This window comes from Oryx dammah, unplaced genomic scaffold (genome assembly GCF_014754425.2).
Source record: "Oryx dammah isolate SB20612 unplaced genomic scaffold, SCBI_Odam_1.1 HiC_scaffold_10, whole genome shotgun sequence".
Lineage (NCBI taxonomy): Eukaryota > Metazoa > Chordata > Mammalia > Artiodactyla > Bovidae > Oryx > Oryx dammah.
The window spans coordinates 35569130-35591349 of record NW_024070194.1 but is presented as its reverse complement, the minus strand read 5'-3'; the positions used below and the strand labels follow the sequence as shown (position 1 = coordinate 35591349).

Genomic DNA, 22220 nt, shown 5'->3' with positions numbered 1-22220 from the left:
CAAATTGCCGTAAGCATTTTTAAACACTTGCTCTCAACTTGTGCATTTCTCACATCATGCACTAAGAAAAAGATGTTTTTTGTCTAACATTGGGTCTACAGGCCCCAGTTTTAGTAGAAATGCTTAATAACCATCTAACTGATGTTTCTCCCTGGGGGCACTGCATGTATTTGTACACTACTTACAATCAATCTCATCTCTCCTTTACCCCCACACACACATTTTGACAATCAGTAACGCTTCAAAATATCTGCCGGCAGAGAAGGATTACCATTGTTCACATCGCTGATTCTATCCTAACCTCTTTACCATGCAGATGAGGGAACTGAGGCTTAAGAGATACGGGATCTGCCCCAAATCAGAACAGCAGAACTGAGCTGGCCCCCAGGCCCTCCTTTCTCCACTCCAATGCACCAACACACCCATGCTAGGTTTAGTGCTGTAATTAACGTCAGTAGGGAACTCATTTCATTAGCTAAAAATTCTAATGACGTGTTCCACTCTCTTTTAATAGTATATATACCTCAAGAAAATTATTTCTTAGGCTAAAGCAAAAATTAGATCTTTTAAAGAGTATGTAACAAGAAACCAAAGACAATGTCTTAAAAAATTTTTTTAAATAAGAAACAACAACATAAGCCTGTTTAGGAACATGGTACCAAAAGATGCAGCTAACAGCCAAGACTTGAAACTATCTGAGAGGTCAAAACTGAGAAACAAAAGAACTTGTTTTTCACAGCAAAGTTTGTAAAATGACTTTACTCTCTATGCATATGTGATAAGTTTGCTAAAAATTAAAAGAAAAATACACCAAGATATCTTAAAAAAAAAAAAAGGTTTATAATCTGAATGTCACAATTATTTGGTAATATGACATGTCCATGCTTACCTTTCACCTGTTTCATTCTCTGGAAGAAGAGCCACAGCTTTTTGAGGATTCCAGTTTCCCAAAGCATCACAGCTTCCACATATTGCAAAAACCTCTCCTAAAAAACCATAATGGGTTAAGTAGGAACATCTCATTTGGTTTTAAGAAGTTGCACTGGTTTAACAGGCTGCAGAGTCCCCTTTAGCAGAGATGAAAGGGCTTCACTGGAGAAATGGGTTTGAACCCAGGTGGCACACACACTAGCACCTATGGTTTTTTTGGGAGGTTTCTTTTTTCCGTTTTGATTACACCTGCATTATTAACCTGACCCACCTCTACAGAACCAAAGGCAGAGAAAAGGAAGGATGTATAAGGACAGAATTTATTTTTCAACTACTTACTGAGCTAATAATGAGCACCAAGAAGACAAAGTGATCAAACCACAGTCCTTGTCTTCAAGGCAGCTTCAAGGCAACCACTAAAGGCATATAAGTATCCTAGAGAAATAATAACTGATATTTTCCAGGAACTCAAACAGTAGCTATCAAGAAGTTAAAGATCAAGAAAATTATCAATGGGACACGAGCAATGTAGCCATCACTAAAAAAAAAAAAAACCCCTCAATACAAAACCAGCGAAAAATCTAGTTATTCTTTACTTAAAAAAAAAAGAGATTATCACACTTCATCTGAACACTTCTCAACACACAAACCAACATCACCTATATTTGCTAATTTCATACATTTAGCAAAAGTCTACAAGTTCTTGAATTTAAGTATGCAGAAGTCTTTAACATATATATCAACACATTCTGAATTTCTATAATTAAAATTCATGAAGAAAAAGACAATGAACTGAGCCCAAATGAACAAAACTTCAGGACAAACTCCTTCACAGTCTGTGTAGCTTGGCTTCCAAGCTTTGGACACTATTCCAGTAAGACTGAAGTTATACTTGGCTTTAGCGACCTGCATGAGCATTTTGTATACTTGGACTGTCTAAAATTAAACTAAAATCACAAGTGTGGCAGTCATTCAGAAGTTTTCAAGGTTTTAAATACATGTCTATAAAGGCATATGGTGGTTATACATAAAGATTTCATTTTAAAATATTCACCAATCCTTAAAGTAATCAGATTTTTTCTTTTTGCAATTAACTTAGGTTATCACTACCTTTTCTGATGTAAAGAAAAAAAGATAAACACTTTTGTTAAATACAAAGCACAAATATTTATTCTCAAGATCACATATGCTGCTATGCATAGGTACAGCATATAAGATGGTTCCTAGCTTAAAGTATAGATTACCATAAAATCACTGATTCAGGCCTGTTATAAGGAGAGTCTCACCAAACTTCTTCATGGACTCGGTTATTTCCTATTCAAACACAGTAAAGTAGCTACTCTTTGTTCTGGAAAGAACATGTATCAGACATGGAAAAAAGTGAAACCTGGACAAACTTGGTTACTTTCCTTCTATATAAAAGCTCCTGCATTTTACCAACACCCTCCTACAATGTTACTCTTTCTGCTGATTGGCTTTGAATATGGCTTCTATGAGAAAAAAAGGGAAACTTTTTACTAGAATAGGCCTCTTTCTTTCATTGGCTTTCATTTATCAAGAGACTTGAATGCTAACTAAAGGAATTTCAAACAGTACTGCCACATATTCTTTTTAACTTGTTCCCTCTAACTTCACCCCTCTCTGCACTCTCTCCACATTTAGCAGAGAATACATCCTCGTTGCTTTGGGGAGGAAATTAAAGTAACCCAAGATTTAGGCAGAAGGTGAGAGTCCTTCTTGTCCCTCCACTTTCTTTCCTCCCACTTAGACTCACCTACATTCACATCTACCACTATCTTCCCTCTAGTCCTTCAGGAATTACACCTTGTCAAGCTGACTCCTCTAGAGCTAATTCTGCAGTCATCCTATTTGTCTGACATGGTCAGCCCCTTCTAGCTTAAAGTGCCTATGCACAAAAGTCAATAAAAGATACAGGTATGCAGTCTTCTCTCCACAAAGGAGAATTACACACTGGACAAGAGGTGAGTACTGGACCCAAGGGACCAGCAATCTTCAACCTGCAGAATCTTGCCCAGAGGTGGAGCTGTCCAAGATGATCTTGGCTAAGAATGTGTGTCAGACAAACACACACACAATCAGGTGCTGTAATAGCTACTGGATCAAAGATGCTTGATATATAGAATGAATAAGTTAAGAGGTGGTGGGAAGGGGCACAGATCTAAACAAAGGAAACAATTTGACAAAGCCCCAAAGGAGAAAAGGAATGCAACAGATTTGAGGACTGGCCAGTGTAACCAGAGTGCACTAAACAAGGAAGTATATAACCCAGGCGTGATACTATATTTTTCTTTTGTTCATTTTTTGGGCTACACTGTGCAGGCATGTAGGATCTTAATTCCCTGACCAGGGATTGAAAGAAGATAGAATTCATGTCCTCTGCAATGGAAGCCAGGAAGGAGTCTTAACCACTGTACTACCAGGGGAGTCCCAAGGTGTGATTGCTCTGACGTGCTACCTTACACTGAAATTATTTCACACTGTTTTAGTAGACAGCAAAAAACACAATGAAGCTTTTAAAAATAGATGTATAAGTAAGGAACAAATTTATCTTAGCCAAATATTTAACCAACTTTTCACACTAGAAACATTTCCATCATTTTCATGCAACTTAAAACCTCTCACTGCTGAAGGCCCAAGTTCAATCCCTAGTCAGGGAACAACTAAGATCCCACAAGCTATGGGTGTGACCAAAAATAACTTGGCTCAAATATCTTTATCCTATGCAAAATTCACAGCTTTCCTGGAAAATATGATAATAAAACACTATTTGAGACAGCTTTTTGTTTTTTTTCTTGAGCTTACTATGCTCCAAGTACATTTCTGTTATCAGGCATGCCCTGAAGATACTTTCATCTAAAAATTAGAAATATATTTAAAAAATAAATAAAAATTAGGTCCACTCTAGTAACAACTCTATATTTAAGATAATCCGGATAAGGAATGTAATTTTTTAAAATGTTTAAAAGTAAAGCTTTACAATACCTGGTAAAAGAGTTCCTCTTATTTCAAAGGTAACCTGAGAAGGTGTCATTCTGATGGATTTATTTTAGGATGTCGTGCTATAAAGAAAAAGATGATGTCATTTATAGTACATTTAGATCGCTAGCACCAAGAAATAAGCTAAAAAGCACAAAACAAAAATGAATCTCAACTGTGAGCAAAAGATTTCAGAGACTTTATTTAGAGAGACTGAATTACTTGGGAATCACCCGGCAAGTCTTAGGGCCTAATGTTACAAAGCTATTCTGTAAGAATGCATGGACCAGAAAAAACTGCAAAACAAGTGTGTCCAGGCTTTTTTTTTTTTTTTTTTTTTAAGAATTCAAGACTATCTTGTCACACAGTTACTTCTCTAATAAGCAGCTGTTTTGAACTCCACCTATCTTTCCTGACCAGGCTCATGTTTACAGTGGAGGGAAATATACACACATACAACTACAGACAGAAAAAAGCTTGGCTCAAGAGTATTTTTACTTTAATTAAGAAGGTTCCAATTTTAATAACAAGAAAACAACCAAAAAACTTAAGCACCATCCACTGAAACAAATTGGTTATGTTTCATAACAAGTTTGAGAATCTGCTTCTAAATGACCTGATGGCTTAAAAAAGACAAAACCCATTCCCCTACAAATCATTTTTCAAGTTTCTCTTTATTAACTATAGGGCCATCATTACTCCAGTCCCGTAGTCTCAACTCTGCAATCTATTACCAAGCCCTGTAGATATGAATTTATCTTACATACATGCCTTTCTAAGTTTAAACTTATTTAAAAACTCAAGCCTCTTATATTTTGTCTTCCAATCGCTTTCCAACAATACATTTTTATGTCAATTAGAATGCTTCTCACATCCCTGGCTTAGAATCACATCCATTATTTTACAGAAATCTAAACCCCTAAGCTCTTGGTGTCCTTTACTCCTTTAGCCACATCTTCGCTCCAGCTTGCTTTCCACTTCTTTGCTGTTTTTCCTAGCCTAACCAACTTATTCACCTTACCATCTCTTTATTTAAGTACTTAAGATAGGACATTTTTAAAGACTTTAATGTACATCAATTCTCGCAGTTTTTAGAATTTAAATATAAAAAGAACACATACTCCACACAAAAGGCCACATCATATTGTACATAACCTATCCCAAACACCTCCAAAAAAACTTTTGTACCCTCCATCCATCAATGTTCCTAGAGGAACTCCAATGTCTTTATGTCATTTCCATTAATTTTCCAGCTTAAATATTGTTTACTTGCATTTACACATTTTATTCCAAAAAAGTCCTTAAGTACCTTTCTCGGCTATTCATTCTTCCATTTTTGCTATGCTCCCTTCCCCTCCCTGTGAACACCTGCACAACTCTGCAATGGTCATTTAATGAACACTAACACCCACAGTTAACCACACTTTCAAGTCAAAGCAGATAGATCTAAAGCAGCAATTTTGTTCTCTAAGGGTATTTGGCAATGTCAGGAGACATTCCTGGTTGCCACAACTGTGGGTGATACTCCTGGCATCTAGTGGTAAAAGCTGGGAGTGCTGCTCAACACCATATAACGCACAGAACAGCACTCCACAAATATTATCCAGCTCCAAGTATCAAGAGGGCTAAGGATGAAGAATCTCTAATAACTAACCCTCATGGGGGCTGCAATGAAAATCAGAGTCACCATGCATCATCTCACCTACATCAATTATAAAATGTAAATGTAGTAAATAAACTAATCAAGTGAAATGAAAGTCGCTTAGTCGTGTTGGACTCTTGGCGACACCAGACTGTAGCCCACCAGGCTCCTCTGTCCATGGAATTCTCCAGGCTAGGAGTGGGTAGCCCTTCCCCTCTCCAGGTGATCCTCCCAAACCAGGGATCGAATCCAGGTCTCCCACATTGCAGGCGGGTTCTTTACCATCTAAGCCACCAGGAAGACCATCAGTCAACGTGGTTTCACATCCCTTGGCTAAAGAAATCCCTATTTAGTAACTCTATTCAGTTAGAAAACCCAAGATTCCACACTAGAGGGGAAAAAAACCTGTCCTTGATCAAACCACATATGCTAATCTACTTTCTATATCTAAGAGTAAACCTGATCTATTTAAAACATATTAATACATCCAGTTTGAGCTCAGTCAAAGAATGTTTTAAATCTAAAATTAGTTCTAGATTGTTACCGGCCATTTAACCTATATAACTCAAATAACCTTAGTCTGATAGGAATATGAGTATAACCCTAACAATAGGATGATTTCCTTTCCTAATAAATGATTCATTGAAGCACTGCAATCTACTTTTAATTTATCTCTTACATTTATATGCATCAATCATATCAAGCAGAAACCTTAAGGCTATCTAAAAAACTAGGCTTTTTAAGTTACTGAATTGAGACAAAGCAAAAAGTTCTATCATCCAGCAAACTGCTGAATAACCAATCTCACCATATAACCTGAACTTTCACCCAATGGTTACTGCCACAGTTACTAAGAACAATCTCATGTATATAATTAAAAATTGGTACTTGATTATTTGTTGATCAATTTTAAGGAATTGTTTTAACCAATTTTAGGGAAACAGACGTAATTATTCCTATGTATTAAAATCAACACCTAGTAAAAAATATCTGAATTTCTACTGCGTTAAATTTATGAAAAGGGCCTTAGCTGATTATAGTTGAGCCTCTCATTATTAAGGTTGCTTGTAAGAGTGGCTATCGTAACTTGGCTAGAAACAGCTGCAGTTTACATTATGTACTATATACCAAAGCTGCATATACAAGCACAAAATTAACCCCACTCCTCCAAAAAAAAAAAAAACCTCACTGGGTGTCAACAAAGCATCATCTCTAACTTGGATTGCCAAAAAAGTCATATAATCTGTTTAAGTTTCACTCTCCCCACTGCCCAAATTTAACACCATTCCAAATAAAAGCCTGCAGAGCTGCTCCTACAGCAGTTTACTTGATGGTGGACAGAGGCCAAAATTCTGGTGCAGGACTGAAGTGTACCATTTTGGCACCCTGCTACCACCAAAGTAAAATATTGTTTTGTTATGAAACAAAAAATTTACACAACCAAAATTTCCTCTTCTTCCAAACATGCAAAGGAAATCTCAACTTGAACAGGGACAGATCTTCTAGATACATGCAAGAATAAGATGGAAAATGCTAGTCATTTTATATACACGAGCTGACTGTATATGTAATTTAACTAATTCACCTATACCCTAACGTACAAAACATGCGTCCTGAGATATGTTTTTGGTTTGGTTTTAAACATAACCTCCATTTTTTGCTTTCTGAAGTGTTAAACAGCATTCTCACCTGAGACTCTGAGTTGCATTTAACATTATTTTAACACTTTTTTAAGGACTCGAATAATTTGCAAAATGACACTGTAATTTACATTTTAAAAATACTTCAAAAATACTACCTGGCAAAGTAAGTTTTACTTTATTCTTTTTGTCAAATAAACTGTTCTAACATATTCCTTTACTGGCTTGCCAGCTTAGGGAACAAAAGAAAGATTTAAACAAACAGAGGTACAATTTAGAACTAAACTGAAGTCACAGGTATTTTCAGCAAAAATGTATTTTTTTCCTAGCCAAAAAGACATATTTCACTGTTTTCCTTCAAATATTTTTTCAAAGAAAAAAAGCAGTTTCCAATTCTCTAGGCTCCAACAGCTTTGCCTCCTAAATGCATATTAGAAAGCAATATATAAATGCCTATACTTTCCTGAGCTAACTTCTGCTCATCCTGGTGGAGGATCATTACGATCCCTCTAGTCCAACCCCAGTATACTGAGTCAATACTTTAATCCAGTGTACACAGATATGAGGGCTTCCCTGGTGGCTCAGAGGTTAAAGGACCTGGGTTCGATTCTTGTGGTGGGAAGATCCCCTGGAGAAGGAAATGGCAAGCCACTCCAGTATTCTTGCCTGGAGAATCCCATGGACGGAGGAGCCTGGTGGGCTACAGTCCACAGGGTTGCAAAGAGTCAGACAGACTGAGCACAGACATGATGGGTTTTTATTAAGAAAGCAGTTCTGAAGATTTCATTAAGCCAGTAAACTCATTAATCATCTTTCTACACAATGGCAGAAAACCATTCCAAATTTTTTTTCATTTCATCTAGATATTATTTTCATATACATTTACTTTTCCTGGTTAAGTTATACACAAAGATTTGATTCATCAACTTACTTTTTGTACATATCAAATTTTAGTCACTCTGCCACTGAAATATCCTTTGTGGTCATTATTTGAGTCGAACTTTCCTAATCTCATCTTGTCTAGAATATCAGTTCTTGCTAGTGATGTCAAGAACGGACCGAACCATGTGCAGTTTTACCTGTTTGTTTTACCTTATGTTACTTACTTGTACCCAGAATGTTAGGCGTTGGGAAAATGACTGATATCTTGTATTTATTTCTCATCTAAGTCACAACTGTCAGAAATGTAGCAAGACGTGGGGGGGGGGGGGGGGGGGGCGCGGGGGGGCGGAGAAGGGGTGGAAGGGGAGTAGTGGGTAGAAATTGGGCAGAAATAGGAAGGGCAACAGAAAAGTATAAAGAAAACATCAAGCCCAAACATCCAGCCAGTTCCTCTATGTGTTACATCAGACTAGACCGCTGTCTCAATGGTGAAAGATCGCCACACTTCGTTACTGAATTCATGATTCATGCCTGATTTCCTTTATAACCCGAGAAGTGGGAAAGACGGGGGTCGATGAACTAGGTTTTCTACCACAAGGTAATCTGAAAAGCTTGGAAAAAGTAGAGCTTTAGAAAAAGGAGCAGCTGTCTTAAAATTGTATCAAGGGCACTGATGTCTATTACTGGAACCTTTTCCTAAAAAAGTAAGGCACTTCGGTTTCTTGGAATAACTGAATTATACAAGCACGCCCTAGACTACTTGGATAAGCAATTTCAGAAAAGCAGCAGTTGTCAAAACACTACGAATTACTTATGGGTGAAGTCAGAGTGGCGGTGAGCGAGTTCTGCGGCATTTACGTTTCTCCGCTCCCTAAATGGTTCTTCCAATACTTAGGTGGTCTCACGCTCTATGCATTCTGGTATCACCGAAAACGCTACAGAATTTTCGTACGGGAACTAAGCACTAGGCAGCACAGCGTAATCGCCGCAGCAAACGATAAATAACGTAAACATGTGTAACCCACCGATTTACAGGAGCAAACCTCCAGGCCGCCGTTCCCCGACCGGCTGCCAGTCCAGGGTGAGGGATCCTGCCCACAACTCGCCCCCCGCCCCGCCGCGCAGCCCTGACAGCTCGGTCGCAACGTGAGCGACCGCCAAGGCCCCCGCACCGAGCGCCCAGCCCGCCCGGCCTCCCACCTCACCTGCTGGGTCCACGGGTCAGCGCCACAACCGACGCCGCACCCGACAGTCAGTGTCGCAGGCCCAGGTACCGGGTACCGGGTACCGGCCGTCAGCACCTCGCCAGCGCTCCCTCAGGCAGCCCGCAGCGGCACCAAGCTACAGGAAGCGGCTCCGCTCAAACCGGTTTCAGCTGCTCCAGACCAAACCGCCAGGCCACCTCGAGGGGCGGGGCCTGAGAAGCGGCGAGGCGGGGCCTGACGTCACGCCCGGCGCCCTCCATGCCAATGGATGGCCGAGCGTTGGGGGCGGGCCCGCGCGATCCTGGTAAGGGCAGGCATCAGTGACTGAGGGCTACTGGGCTTTCCAGGGGTCTCCGGCGTGGGCTTTTTCCGCTGACTGGGTCCGGCGGCAGAGGCCTGACCTGGGTTCTTAGACACCTACCTGGGTCCCCTAAGCCGTCCTAGGACAAACTAGAATGGAAGGTGGAGCTGAGATCCTGAATTGCGTCTTTTGTCCCATTGAAAAGCGGGGGAGATTAACAAGATTAACATTCTGTGGAAACTATTTCGTTACAAAATGAAAAGCGCACTTGGACCAAATCTTTAGGGTTAAGGAGAATTGACAGACCTAAGATTGTTGAGAGTTTTTAACCTTCCCTATGCAAAGGATGGGATTCATACTTGCAGTATCACCTGGTGGTTATTATCACAGTTGCCCTCTGGAGACCCTGTCAGACCTGCCTATTCCAACTGCTTTTAAGGGCTTCCCAGGTGCAGTGATAAAGAATTCTGCCTGCCGATACAGAAGACGGCAAGAAAAGGGGTTCGATCCCTGAGTTTGGAAGATCCCCTGGAGAAGGAAATGACAACTCCGGAATTGTCTGGGAAATCTCATAGATGGAGGAGCCTCGCGTTTTTACAGTCCATGGTATCTGCAAAAGAGTGAGACACAATTTAGCGACTCAGCAGCAACAACGTCAATCGGCATGAATTGCATGTAACAAGACCCAGGTTATTCATATGTAAAATAAAGCTTGAAGCTAGAAAGATTTACTCTCTCCTTTGATAGCTCCTTTGAGGGACTTCCCTGGTGACTCAGACGGTTAAGCGTCTGTCCACAATGTGGGAAACACGGGTTCGATCTCTGGGTCGGGAAGATCCCCTGGAGAAGGAAATGGCAATCCATTCCAGTACTATTGCCTGTAAAATCCCATGGACAGAGGAGCCTGATAGGCTCCAGTCCGTGGACTCGCGAAGAGTCAGACACGATTGAGCGACTTCACTTTCACTTCGATGGTTCCAGGAAAAATTAATCGGCCAACTTAAACTGTTGCTTTCCAGCCTTCAAGGTTAACTGCTAGTTTACCCGTAATAGAAAGTTGTTATCAGATTTCATTTAAAACGAGTGAGATTCCAACTCGAAAATTTCATAGTTCTATAGCAATATGATAATATATTTGTAATTATATTTTAAAAATCGAGTAATATATCGAAAATATCTTAAGATATGGAAAAAGGACTCAAGAGCTAGCTCCAGTTGCAAATTGGTTAGAATGGTCCTATTGAAAAGGCATTTGGGTTAGAGGCGCTCTAGCTTTTAGACAGCTCCTAGCTTTATAAGTAGGATTTTATAAATAGATATATTTGTTAATAAAATAAAATTTTATATATCGGGTGACTGAATTTTATATTTGATCTTGGATTAGCTCCCAGAGCATTTTTGACTGTTGTCTATTCAGTTAATAAATAATTACTAAGTGCCTGCTTAGTGCAAGATACAGGATGCAATGGTTTCTTGCTGTCACTAGTTTTAATCACAATTTTCATAAGGAATTAAAATTTCCTCTTAATTATGTACTATTATCTGCTAAAGTCAGCTGTTAACATTTCCTAATACCTTAGAGTTCATTTCATTCTTCTGCTGTTAGTCATACTTCAGTGATGAATTTCTTTCATATGTTTGCTTTTTTTTAATGTTTATACTAGATCTCTTTTTTTACTGTAATCACCATTTAATCAAGCCTAACGTTTATAGTTCAAATTGATGGATCAAAACCATGCTCTTTCCCTAAATCCTATTGAAATCACAGAAGAATTATACATATTTGAAAATCACCATCAGTGGGCCAGAAATTGAGGAATTTCTAGAAGATTTAAAACAAGCCAGCAGCGTTGGATAATTGAAAAACTGAGAACAGAGAAACATGGACCTGCAAAGGGAAAGAAGGGACTCCTGGAGCTGCCACTTTACACATCCTTGCTTAAAAACTCTTATAATAATTCAACATATTTTAGATTATATCATATATGCCTTGTTATGATTGCTATATTAGAGTAAAATATAAACAATACATTCCTTCCTCCTACTTCTGTGGAATGTTATAACTTTTGCAAGAAATGTTTAATGAGATTAACTTGGATCTTATCTCATTTAAAATATTTAATGTTATCTTATTTGATTAAATAATGAAACATATTTACTCATTTGTCCAAAATCAGCTGCATGATCTCTCTTTGTCTTTCATGTATTAATGATGGTAGTAGCATTGGTGGAAAATCTTCTAGACTTAGGTCCCAGAGTTGAACTTAAATCCTACCCCTCACTATCTGTGATTGAATATAAATCTTTGGAAAATTTTTTACTGCAATTGATGAACTTAAATATATTTATTTATGTGTGGTACTAGGGATCTTCAGTTGCATCATGGGGGTGGAATCTGGTTGCCTGAGGGGGGATTGAACCCAGGCCCCCTGCATTGGGAGTGCAGAGTCTTAGCCACTGGGCCACCAGGGAGATGTCTTCAAATTGATGAATTATGAGGCTTTCTTTCTGGACAAAACGATTAAGCCAATTTCCTTTCTTTCTTAAATTTTGTAGAGGTGTTGCAGGAAGGAACCCAATCCTGACTCCATGTTCAGTTCAGTTCAGTCGCTCAGTCATGTCCGACTCTTTGCGACCCCATGAATCGCAGCACGCCAGGCCTCCCTGTCCATCACCAACTCCTGGAGTTCACTCAGACTTACATCCATCGAGTCCGTGATGCCATCCAGCTATCTCATCCTCAGTCGCCCCCTTCTCCTCCTGCCCCCAATGCCTCCCAGCATCAGAGGCTTTTCCAATGAGTCAACTCTTCCCATGAGGTGGCCAAAGTACTGGAGCTTCAGCTTTAGCATCATTCCTTCCAAAGAAATCCCAGGGTTGATCTCCTTCAGAATGGACTGGTTGGATCTCCTTGCAGTCCAAGGCACTCTCAAGAGTCTTCTCCAACACCACAGTTCAAAAGCATCAATTCTTCGGCGCTCTGCCTTCTTCACAGTCCAACTCTCACATCCATACATGACCACTGGAAAAACCATAGCCTTGACTAGACGGACCTTAGTCAGCAAAGTAATCTCTCTACTTTTGAATATACTATCTAGGTTCTTCCAAGGAGTAAGTGTCTTTTAATTTCATGGCTGCAATCACCATCTGCAGTGATTTTGGAGCCCCCCAAAATAAACTCTGACACTGTTTCCACTGTTTCCCCATCTATTTCCCATGAAGTGATGGGACCAGATGCCATGATCTTCGTTTTCTGAATGTTGAGCTTTAAGCCAACTTTTTCACTCTCCTCTTTCACTTTCATCAAGAGGCATTTTAGTTCCTCTTCACTTTCTGCCATAAGGGTGGTGTCATCTGCATATCTGAGGTTATTGATATTTCTCCCAGCAATCTTGATTCCAGCTTGTGTTCTTTCCAATCCAGCGTTTCTCATGATGTACACTGCATAGAAGTTAAATAAGCAGGGTGACAATAGACAGCCTTGCCATACTCCTTTTCCTATTTGGAACCAGTCTGTTGTTCAATGTCCAGTTCTCACTGTTGCGTCCTGACCTGCATACAGATTTCTCAAGAGGTAGGTTAGGTGGTCTGGTATTCCCATCTCTTTCAGAATTTTCCACAGTTTATTGTGATCCACACAGTCAAAGGCTTTGGCATAGTCAATAAAGCAGAAATAGATGTTTTTCTGGAACTCTCTTGCTTTTTCCATGATCCAGTGGATGTTGGCAATTTGATCTCTGGTCCTCTGCCTTTTCTAAAACCAGCTTGAACATCAGGGAGTTCACGGTTAACATATTGCTGAAGCCTGGCTTGGAGAATTTTGAATATTACTTTACTAGCATGTGAGATGAGTGCAACTGTGTGGTAGTTTGAGCATTCTTTTGCATTGCCTTTCTTTGGAAACTATTTTTTTTACTTCCTTTTATTATTATAATCATACTCAATGGCTTGCTTGGAGGACCCTGCCTCTCTGCTTGACTGTAAACTAAAGTGCCTTTGTTCAGCTCCTGGAGAGAGAGTTTGTCCCCTCCCACTTGTGAACAGAAGAGATTAACACACCCCTTCTGAAGGGAGATGTTTTGCAAGACTGAAGACCTTTCCACTTTATTTCCCCACTGCATTTCCCTCTCTAGTCTGCCTTTTGACTTTAGTTCCTCATTGCTTCTTTCTTTCCAGTCTGTAAGAGAACCTGGCATCCAGACCCAAATAAATTTGGTTATTTTGAGGCGCTAGCTTGCCACCTTCTCGATCTGCCGGCTCCCCAGTTAAAGTCTCTTCCTTACCTCCACCAGGGCTTCCCTGGTAGCTCAGATGGTAAAGCATCTGCCTGCAATGCAGGAGACCTGGGTTTGATCCCCAGGTCAGGAAGATCCCCTGGAGAAGGGAATGGCAACCCACTCCAGTATTCTTGCCTGGAGAATCCCATGGATGGAGGAGCCTAGTAGGCTACAGCCCACAGGGTCATAAAGACTGTGGACACAACTGAGTGACTTCACTTTCTTTACCTCAACACCTCATCTCTTGGATTCATTGCCCTATCGTGTGGCAAGTAGAGTTAGCTTGAACTCGGTAATAGAGGTAGAAGTAAGCTGTTGCTAGTTTCATTTTTATTTTATTGAAATTACCTTTGTTGAGTTCAGGGTTTTTAAAATAAATTTTTAGCTGTGCTAGGTTTTCAATTCTGTGCTTGGGGTTTTCTCTAACTGCAGGGGGGTGGGTAGCATGGAGACCTACTCTTCTTTAAGGTGTGCAAGCTTCTCATTGCAGTGGCTTCTCTTGTTAGAGAGCATGGGCTCTAGTTGCACAGGCTCAGTAGTTGTGGTGCAGGGTCTTAGTTGACCCTCTCAGCATGTGGGATTTTCCCAAATCAAGGATCAAACTCATGACCCCTACATTCTTAACTACTGAACCACCACAGAAATCTCAGGTTCAGTTTTTTCATATAAATATTACTACAAAAAAAAAGTTTTATGTTGATATCAGTATTTTTTTAACCAACTACAGCATCTACTTTTGTGGCCACTATTTTATCAAGTCTAATTTTGCAAGACTTTATTTTTATCACAAAGTGTTGATTCTTCCAGCAATGGAATTCCCTGAAGGCTCAGACTATAAAGAATCTGCCAGCAATGCAGGAGACCCAGGTTTGATCCCTGGGTTGGGAAGATTTCTGGAAAAGGGAATGGCTACCCACTCCAATATTTTTCCCTGGGGAATTCTGTGGAAAAAGGAGCTGGTTCAGTCCATGGGGTTGCAAAGAGTCAGATGGGATTGCAAAAAGTCAGACACTCATGAGTGACTAACGTACACCTGTACACCTTTGGTAATTTTAACTAATCAGCTTTGATTTGTGCTGAGTCTTCTCCCAGAAATATTCATTATGACGTAGATAAAAGATCATTTGGGAACTTCTCTGGTGGTCCAGTAGTTAAGACAAGGGACACAGGTTCAATCCCTGGTTAAGGAACTAAGATCCCACATGCCTTGGAGCAACTAAGTTCACACACTGAAACTACTGAAGTCCACACTCCAGAGACTGTTTGCCACAACTAGAGAGAGTCCATGCACTGCAACAAAAACTCCACATGATGCAGTGAAGGTCCTTTGCACAGCAACTAAGACTGCACCTGCGTGTGTGCCTGCTAAGTTGTTTCATACTTCTGACTTGAGGCAACACTGTGAACCGAAGCCTGCCAGGCTCCCCTGTCCATGGAATTTTCCAGGCAAGAATACTGGAGTAGATTGCTATGTTCCTCCAGGGGACCTTTGACACAGCCTAATTAATTAATTAATTTTTTAAAAAGAGTGATCATTCGTACTTACCCCTTGATCAACCCATGTAAATATTTTGAATATTCTCCTGAGATATTCCACAATCTCTGTACTGTCAGAATCTTTTACAGATTCAAAAAGCTATCAACTTCATGTTTCATTCACCTCACAGGTGGCTCTGTCCGTCGAAGTTAAGGTCCATGCTTTTCATTCCCTCTGCATGAGTCCATGAGCAATTCCCAAGTTATAGAAGGCACTACTAATTCTTTAGCAGTGGCTACAGGATTGGTAAAGGTCAGTTTTCATTCCAACCCCAAAGAACAGCAATGCCAAACAATGTTCAAACTACCACACAATTGCACTCATCTCACACACTAGGAAAATAATGCTCAAAATTCTCCAAGCAAGGCTTCAACAATACATGAACGATGAACTTCCATATGTTCAAGCTGGATTTAGAAAAGGCAGAGGAACCAGAGATCAAATTGCCAACATCCATTGCATCAGCGAAAAAGCCAGAGTTCCAGAAAAACATCTGCTACTACTGCTGCTAAGTCGCTTCAGTCGTGTCCAACTCTTTGCGACCCAATAGATGGCAGCCCACTAGGCTCCTCTGTCCCTGGGATTCTCCAGGCAAGAATACTGGAGTGGGTTGCCATTTCCTTCTCCAATGCATGAAAGTGAAAGGTGAAAGTGAAGTCACTCAGTCGTGCCTGACTCTTAGCAACCCCATGGACTGCAGCCTACCAGGCTCCTCCATCCATGGGATTTTCCAGGCAAGAGTACTGGAGTGGGTTGCCATTGCCTTTTCTGAGAAAAACATCTACTTCTGCTTTATTGACTACGCCAAACCCTTTGACTGTGTGGATCACAACAAACTATGGAAAATTCAAGAGATGGGAATACCAGACCACCTTACCTGCCTTCTGAGACATCTGTATGCAGATCAAGAAGCAATAGTTAGAACTGGACATTGAAAAGAGTCATTTCCTAGGCAGGTTGATAAGAAGTCTAGGGGTCCCCAAGGAGAGAGGGGTTTGGAATTCTCAAGGAGGAAGAAAGGACAAACTTTTTTTTCCCTCTACATTTCTTAAGATTATGTATCCTGCCTGAGGACAGTCCCTGGATTAAACCTTCTGGCTAATCTTGTTACCTTAAAATGTAAATTATGGGAGTAGGTCTGGTCTTTACAAGGATTATATAACAATGTATCCTGCCTGAGGACAGTCTCTGGATTAAACCTTCTGGCTAATTCTGTTATCTTAAAATGTAAATTATGGGAGTAGGTCTGGTGAGGTCTTTAAAACCTTCAGACATTCTTTGGATTCATTGGAGAGTATATAACTCCATTGCTAACACTAGCAAGGGGGTACTCTTTCTACCCCCTTCTGATGTTTATGTCAGAAGCTTTCTCTATTTCCTTTATACTTTAATAAAACTTTATTACACAAAAGCTCTGAGCGATCAAGCCTCATCTCTGGCACTGGATTGAATTCTTCTCCTCCAGAGGCCAAGGATCCCAGTGTCTTTTTGTGGTTCAACAACAACCTTTCAACATGGAACAACAGACTGTTTCCAAAATGGGCAAGGAGTATGTCAAGGCTATATATTGTCACCCTGCTTATTTAACTTATATGCAGAGTACATCATGCGAAATGCCAGGCTGGATGAAGCACAAGCTGGAATCAAGATTGCTGGGAGAAATATCAATAACCTCAGACACGCAGATGACACCAAACTTATGGCAGAAAGCGAAGGACTAAAGAACCCCTTGATGAAAGTGAAAGAGGAGAGTGAAAAAGTTCGTTTAAAACTCAATATTCACAAAAATAAGATCATGGCATCTGGTCCCACGCTTCATGGCAAATAGATGGAGAAACAATGGAAATAGTGAGAGACTTTATTTTCTTGGGCTCCAAAATCATTGCAGGTGGTGACTGCAGCCATGAAATTAAAAGACACTTGCTCCTTGGAAGAAAAGCTATGATCAACCTAGATAGCATATTAAGAAAAGAGACGTTATTTGCCAACAAAGGTCCATCTAGTCAAAGCTATGGTTTTTCCAGTAGTCATGTATCGATGTGAGAGTTGGACCATAAAGAAGGCTGAGCACAGAAGAACTGATGCTTTTGAACTGTGATGTTGAAGACTCTTCCCTTGAACTCCAAGGAGATCCAACCAGTCAATCCTAAAGGAAATCAGTCCTGAATATTCACTGGAAGGGCTGATGCTGAAGCTCCAATATTTTAGCCACCTGATAGAAAGAACTGACTCATTGGAAACGACCCTGATGTTGGGAAAGATTGAAGGCAGAAGGAGAAGGAGATGACAGAAGATGAGTTGGTTGGATAGTATCACCGACTCAGTGGATATGAGTTTGAGGAAGCTTCAGGAGTTGGTGATGGTCAGGGAAGCCTGGAGTGCTGTAGTCCATGGGGTCACAAAGACTCGGACATGACTGAGTGACTGAACTGAACTAATTCTTCATAAAAGGGACTCAGTTGCTACAGTTTGTTCTTGCTGTTAATTTTTCTTTCATATAGAGATCAATTCTATATGGAGGAAATTTAGGGAACTGCTGATTCCAAAAATTTTTAGGTGCTGCAAATGTGAACCTTTAAACCAATTTCAAATTGGCTGCTGCTTTTCTGGTCCATGCTTTCCAAGCTCTCAGTTGTATCATCATATTGAAATGTCTGTAGCACCTAAGGTTCAGATGGTTAGCTCAAAATGTCTTTGACCTGTTTCTTCATTGGTGAAGTGGAAATTTAAATACCATAGGTTATTTCAAATGAAGCTGGAGAAGGCACCCAGCCTCTGATACAGTACCTGCTGCTACCTAAAGACTATGTCCCTCCTGAAAGTGAAAGTGAAGTCACTCAGTCGGGTCCGACTCTTCAAGACCCCATGGACTGTAGCCTACCAGGCTCCTTCGCCCATGGGATTTTCCAGGCAAAAATACTGGAGTGGGTTGCCATTTCCTTCTCCAGGGGATCTTCCTGACCCAGGGATCAAACCCGAGTCTGTAGGCAGACACTTTACCATCCCCCCTAGACCTTCCTTATATCTCAATTCCATGAAAGAACTACCAATTTCAACATATGTAAGAAGTTGATTGTAAGACAATACTAAGAATCAAAAAGTGTTGACCTTTAAATATGTCATAACATCTTCTTATATTTTGTTTCATTTTATTTAATGAGAATGTTCTTTTATATCTATTTAGATACAAATTTTATTCTATATCATTATTGTGCATATATGCATGAAAAGGAAAATATAAGTGAAATAAATTGCTTAGTTCAATTCAGTCACTCAGTCATGTCTTTGCGAATTAGTCCATGGAGTCTTTGCAAATTAGTCCATGGAGTCTTTGCGTTGCCATGGACTACAGCACACCAGGCTTCCCTATCCATCACTAACTCCCAGAGCTTCCTCAAACTCATGTCCATCGAGTTGGTGATGCCATCCAACCATCTCATCCTCTGTCATCCCCTTCATCTCCTGCCTTCAATCTTTCCCAACTTCAGGGTCTTTTCCAAGGAGTTAGTTCTTCACACCAGGTGACCAAAGTATTGGAGCTTCAGCTTGAGCATCTGTCATTCCAATGAACATTCAGGACTGATTTCCTTTAGGATGGACTGGTTCAATCTCCTTGCTCTCTGGACTCTCAATAGTCTTATCCAACACCACAGTTCAAAAGCATCAGTTCTTCGGTGCTCAGCTTTCTTTATAGTCCAACTCTCACATCCATACATGACTACTGGAAAAACCATAGCTTTGACTAGAAGGACCTTTGTTGGCAAAGTAATGTCTCTGTTTTTTAATTTGCTGTCTAGGTTGGTCTTAGCTTTTCTTTCAAGGAGCAAGCGTCTTTTAATTTCATGGTTGCAGTCACCATCTGTGGTGATTTTGCAGCCCAAGAAAATAAAGTCTCTCACTGTTTCCATTGTTTCCCCATCTATTTCCCATGAAGTGATGGGACCGGATGCCATGATCTTAGCTTTCTCCATGTTGAGTTTTAAGCCAACTTTTTCACTCTCCTCTTTCACTTTCAAGAGGTTCTTTAGTTCTTCTTTGCTTTCTGCCTTAAGGCTGGTATCGTCTGCGTACCTGAGGTTATTGATATTTCTCCTGGTATTCCTGAAACATCTTCACATTTATAGTTCAACCATAAATAACATTGTGAAAAGTGAAGTCGCTCAGTCGTGTCTGACTCTTTGCGACCCCATGGACTGTAGCCTACCAGGCTTCTCTGTCCATGGGATTTTCCAGGCAAGAATACTGGAGTGGGTTACCATTTCCTTCTCCAGGGGATCTTCCCGACCCAGGGATCGAACCCAGGTCTCCCACATTGGAGGCAGGCGCTTTAACCTCTGAGCCACCAGAGAAGCCCAAATAACATTGTAATGCCCTTGTTTTCTAAACAATATTATCCAATAACATTAGTGACGAAACATTTTTTTAAAAGTGCTCGAATATCATCACCAGGACCTAAGTCACCGATACCAATGGCCAAGTTTTGATGCCATTGCTGGTTTTGAGCCTAAGGGAAGCTATCAACAAAGGTCTACAGATAATAGTCTGGATTCCTACTCCATCTTCAAAGGTCTTCAGGGAAAACAACGACATTCAAGTGCGTCTAGAGGACAAGTATGTCAGGGCTGCTCCTCCCTGGCCATCAGTGATTTCAGAGGTTAAATTTTTCAAAGGGGATAGTAGAATGGGTGGAATAAGGTAATGCCCAGCAGAATTCACAGAATTGTGGAAATTATGCTAATAGTTTTGGTAGAGTACCATTACCCATTTAATTTCCCTATCACATTTTAAATTTATATAACCCAAAAGGGAGTGCTTTAAAAACAGTTGTTTTAAGTAAACGGAAAAATTAATTAGAAAGTTTTGTCGGTTGCTATATAGAGTCTCCTCCACAAAAAGGGAGAATAGAATTACAATTTTCTCATTTTGCTGAAACTGGATACAATGAAGCAGAACAATTAAATAATGGGCAGAGGACATAACATTTTTCCAATGAAGACATACAGATTGGCCAACATGAAAAGATGCTCACCATCACTAATCATCAGGGAAATGCAAAACCACAATGAGCTATCGCATCATGCCTGTCAGAATAGCTATTATCAAAAAGACAAGAGACTAGAAATCTTGGCTATGATGTGGAAAACGGGAAGTTCTTGTGCATTCCTTGGTGGTAATGTAAATTGGTGGAAAAGAGTATCGAGGTGCCTCAAAAATTAAAAATAGAACTACCATGTGATCCAGCAATTCCACTTCTAGGTATTCACCTGAAGAAAACAAAAATACTAATTCAAAAAGATAAATGCACTCCTATGTTCACAAAAATGAATGCGATTGTCAAATCATTATGTATTTCTCCTGAACTAACACTATATTTCAGACTTTTTAATACACACAGAAAAAATTTAACAGAAAATCCTGAACATTTTGTCTTCAGTCTGTTCCACTTATTACTATTTTCTTGTCTCTCCAAATGCCTCTGACTCTTGTGCATTTTGCATTACAATGGATCCCCCCAAAGAGTTCCCTTTACTGCTCAAATTGTTCCACAGTTGACTGGCTATCATTTTACCATTTTAGTGAAAATATTGATTGTCCACAAAATGAGCTGCTGTTTCAGGGCATATCCTTACTCAGAACAGAAAAAAAAAAAAAAAAAAAAACCACTATCAGCACTGCTACCACACACAAGGGCCAAAAACCCAGCTGCTCAATCCAGGCTGGTGCCAGGCCAAAGAATGCTGGAAGCAGAGTGAGGAAGGCAGGGTTTTTGGCACTGGTGGTGCGTCTATTATGTGAATGATTTAGATGGAGAGATTAGCAGCAATAACCCTTCTCTCTGTTCTACTCTTCACTTGTTGTGCACCATACCTTTGTTATTTTACCTAAAAATGAAAACAAGACTGAGAACTAACACTTCATTGCTTTTATTTATTATATCCCTGTTTGGCACCCCTGTAATCCAGTCTTTTTTTCTCTAGATTTATTTAACTATCAGAATCTGCCTGCCAATGCAGGAGACCCAAGAGATGAGGATTCAATCTCTGGGTTGGGAAGATCCTCTAGAGGAGGAAATGGCAACACACTCTGGTGTTTTTGCCTGGAAAATTCTATGGACAGAGGAGCCTGGCCGGCTACAGTCCATGGGGCCACAAAGAGCCAGACATGACTGAGTGACTGAGCACACAGGCATTTTTTAAAAAAACTGAATAAATGACCTTTATTTAATACAAATATTATATCTATGATTAATGGTTAGAAGACTCAGTTATAGTGTGTGTAGTCAACCAAAGTTCATCAGAAATGGAAATTGTCTCCCAAGTTATTTCATTACCCAGCCAACTATAGACGTGAGCGTTAGTAACCTCAACTAATTAGTTGTTTTTAGAGATGCTTATTTTTCTGGATTTGGAGAGAGACGTTTCCTGTAGGGAGTTATTACAGAAAAGTTCTTTAGGAAATGACATCCTAGGCTGATAAAACATTAAAATCAGTGATTACTTTTTAGGTCTCAGGTTTCAAATCATAGACTAATTGAAACTGAGCAAGACCTTGTGGGGCCCTCCCAGGTACAAATCCTTCCACATTGCCTTTTCTCCTTTGCAGGAAACAGGCTTTACTTGGCTTCCTTGACCTTCCTTAATTTCCAAAGGGCAGATAAAAACAATTGTTAACAGAAAAGGGAAAAAAGTGAAAGTGAAAGTTGGTCAGTCAGTTGTGTCCAACTCTTTGTGACCCCATGGACTGTAGCTCACTAGACTCCTCTGTCCCTGGAATTTTCCAAGCAAGAATTCTGGAGTGGGTTGCCATTT

At 40.1% G+C, this 22220-nt stretch overlaps 1 protein-coding gene across 4 annotated transcripts in view; it reads right to left on the bottom strand.

The window, feature by feature from the left end:
* GPCPD1 (glycerophosphocholine phosphodiesterase 1) overlaps nucleotides 1-9496 on the bottom strand; it is a 68797-nt gene extending 59301 nt beyond the window's left edge. For 2 of the 4 annotated variants that reach the window (XM_040247902.1, XM_040247904.1), the window contains exons 1-3: nucleotides 9297-9496; nucleotides 3934-4010; nucleotides 890-986 (exon numbers count right to left, since the gene is read on the bottom strand). In XM_040247902.1, the coding sequence (XP_040103836.1) occupies nucleotides 890-986; nucleotides 3934-3982 (146 nt within the window). In that variant the 5' untranslated portion in view covers nucleotides 3983-4010; nucleotides 9297-9496. Of the gene's footprint in view, nucleotides 1-889; nucleotides 987-3933; nucleotides 5637-9296 lie in introns of those variants that run through there. The other 2 variants (XM_040247905.1, XM_040247903.1) reach the window with 2 other exon arrangements.
* Nucleotides 9497-22220: the final 12724 nt, after the last annotated feature.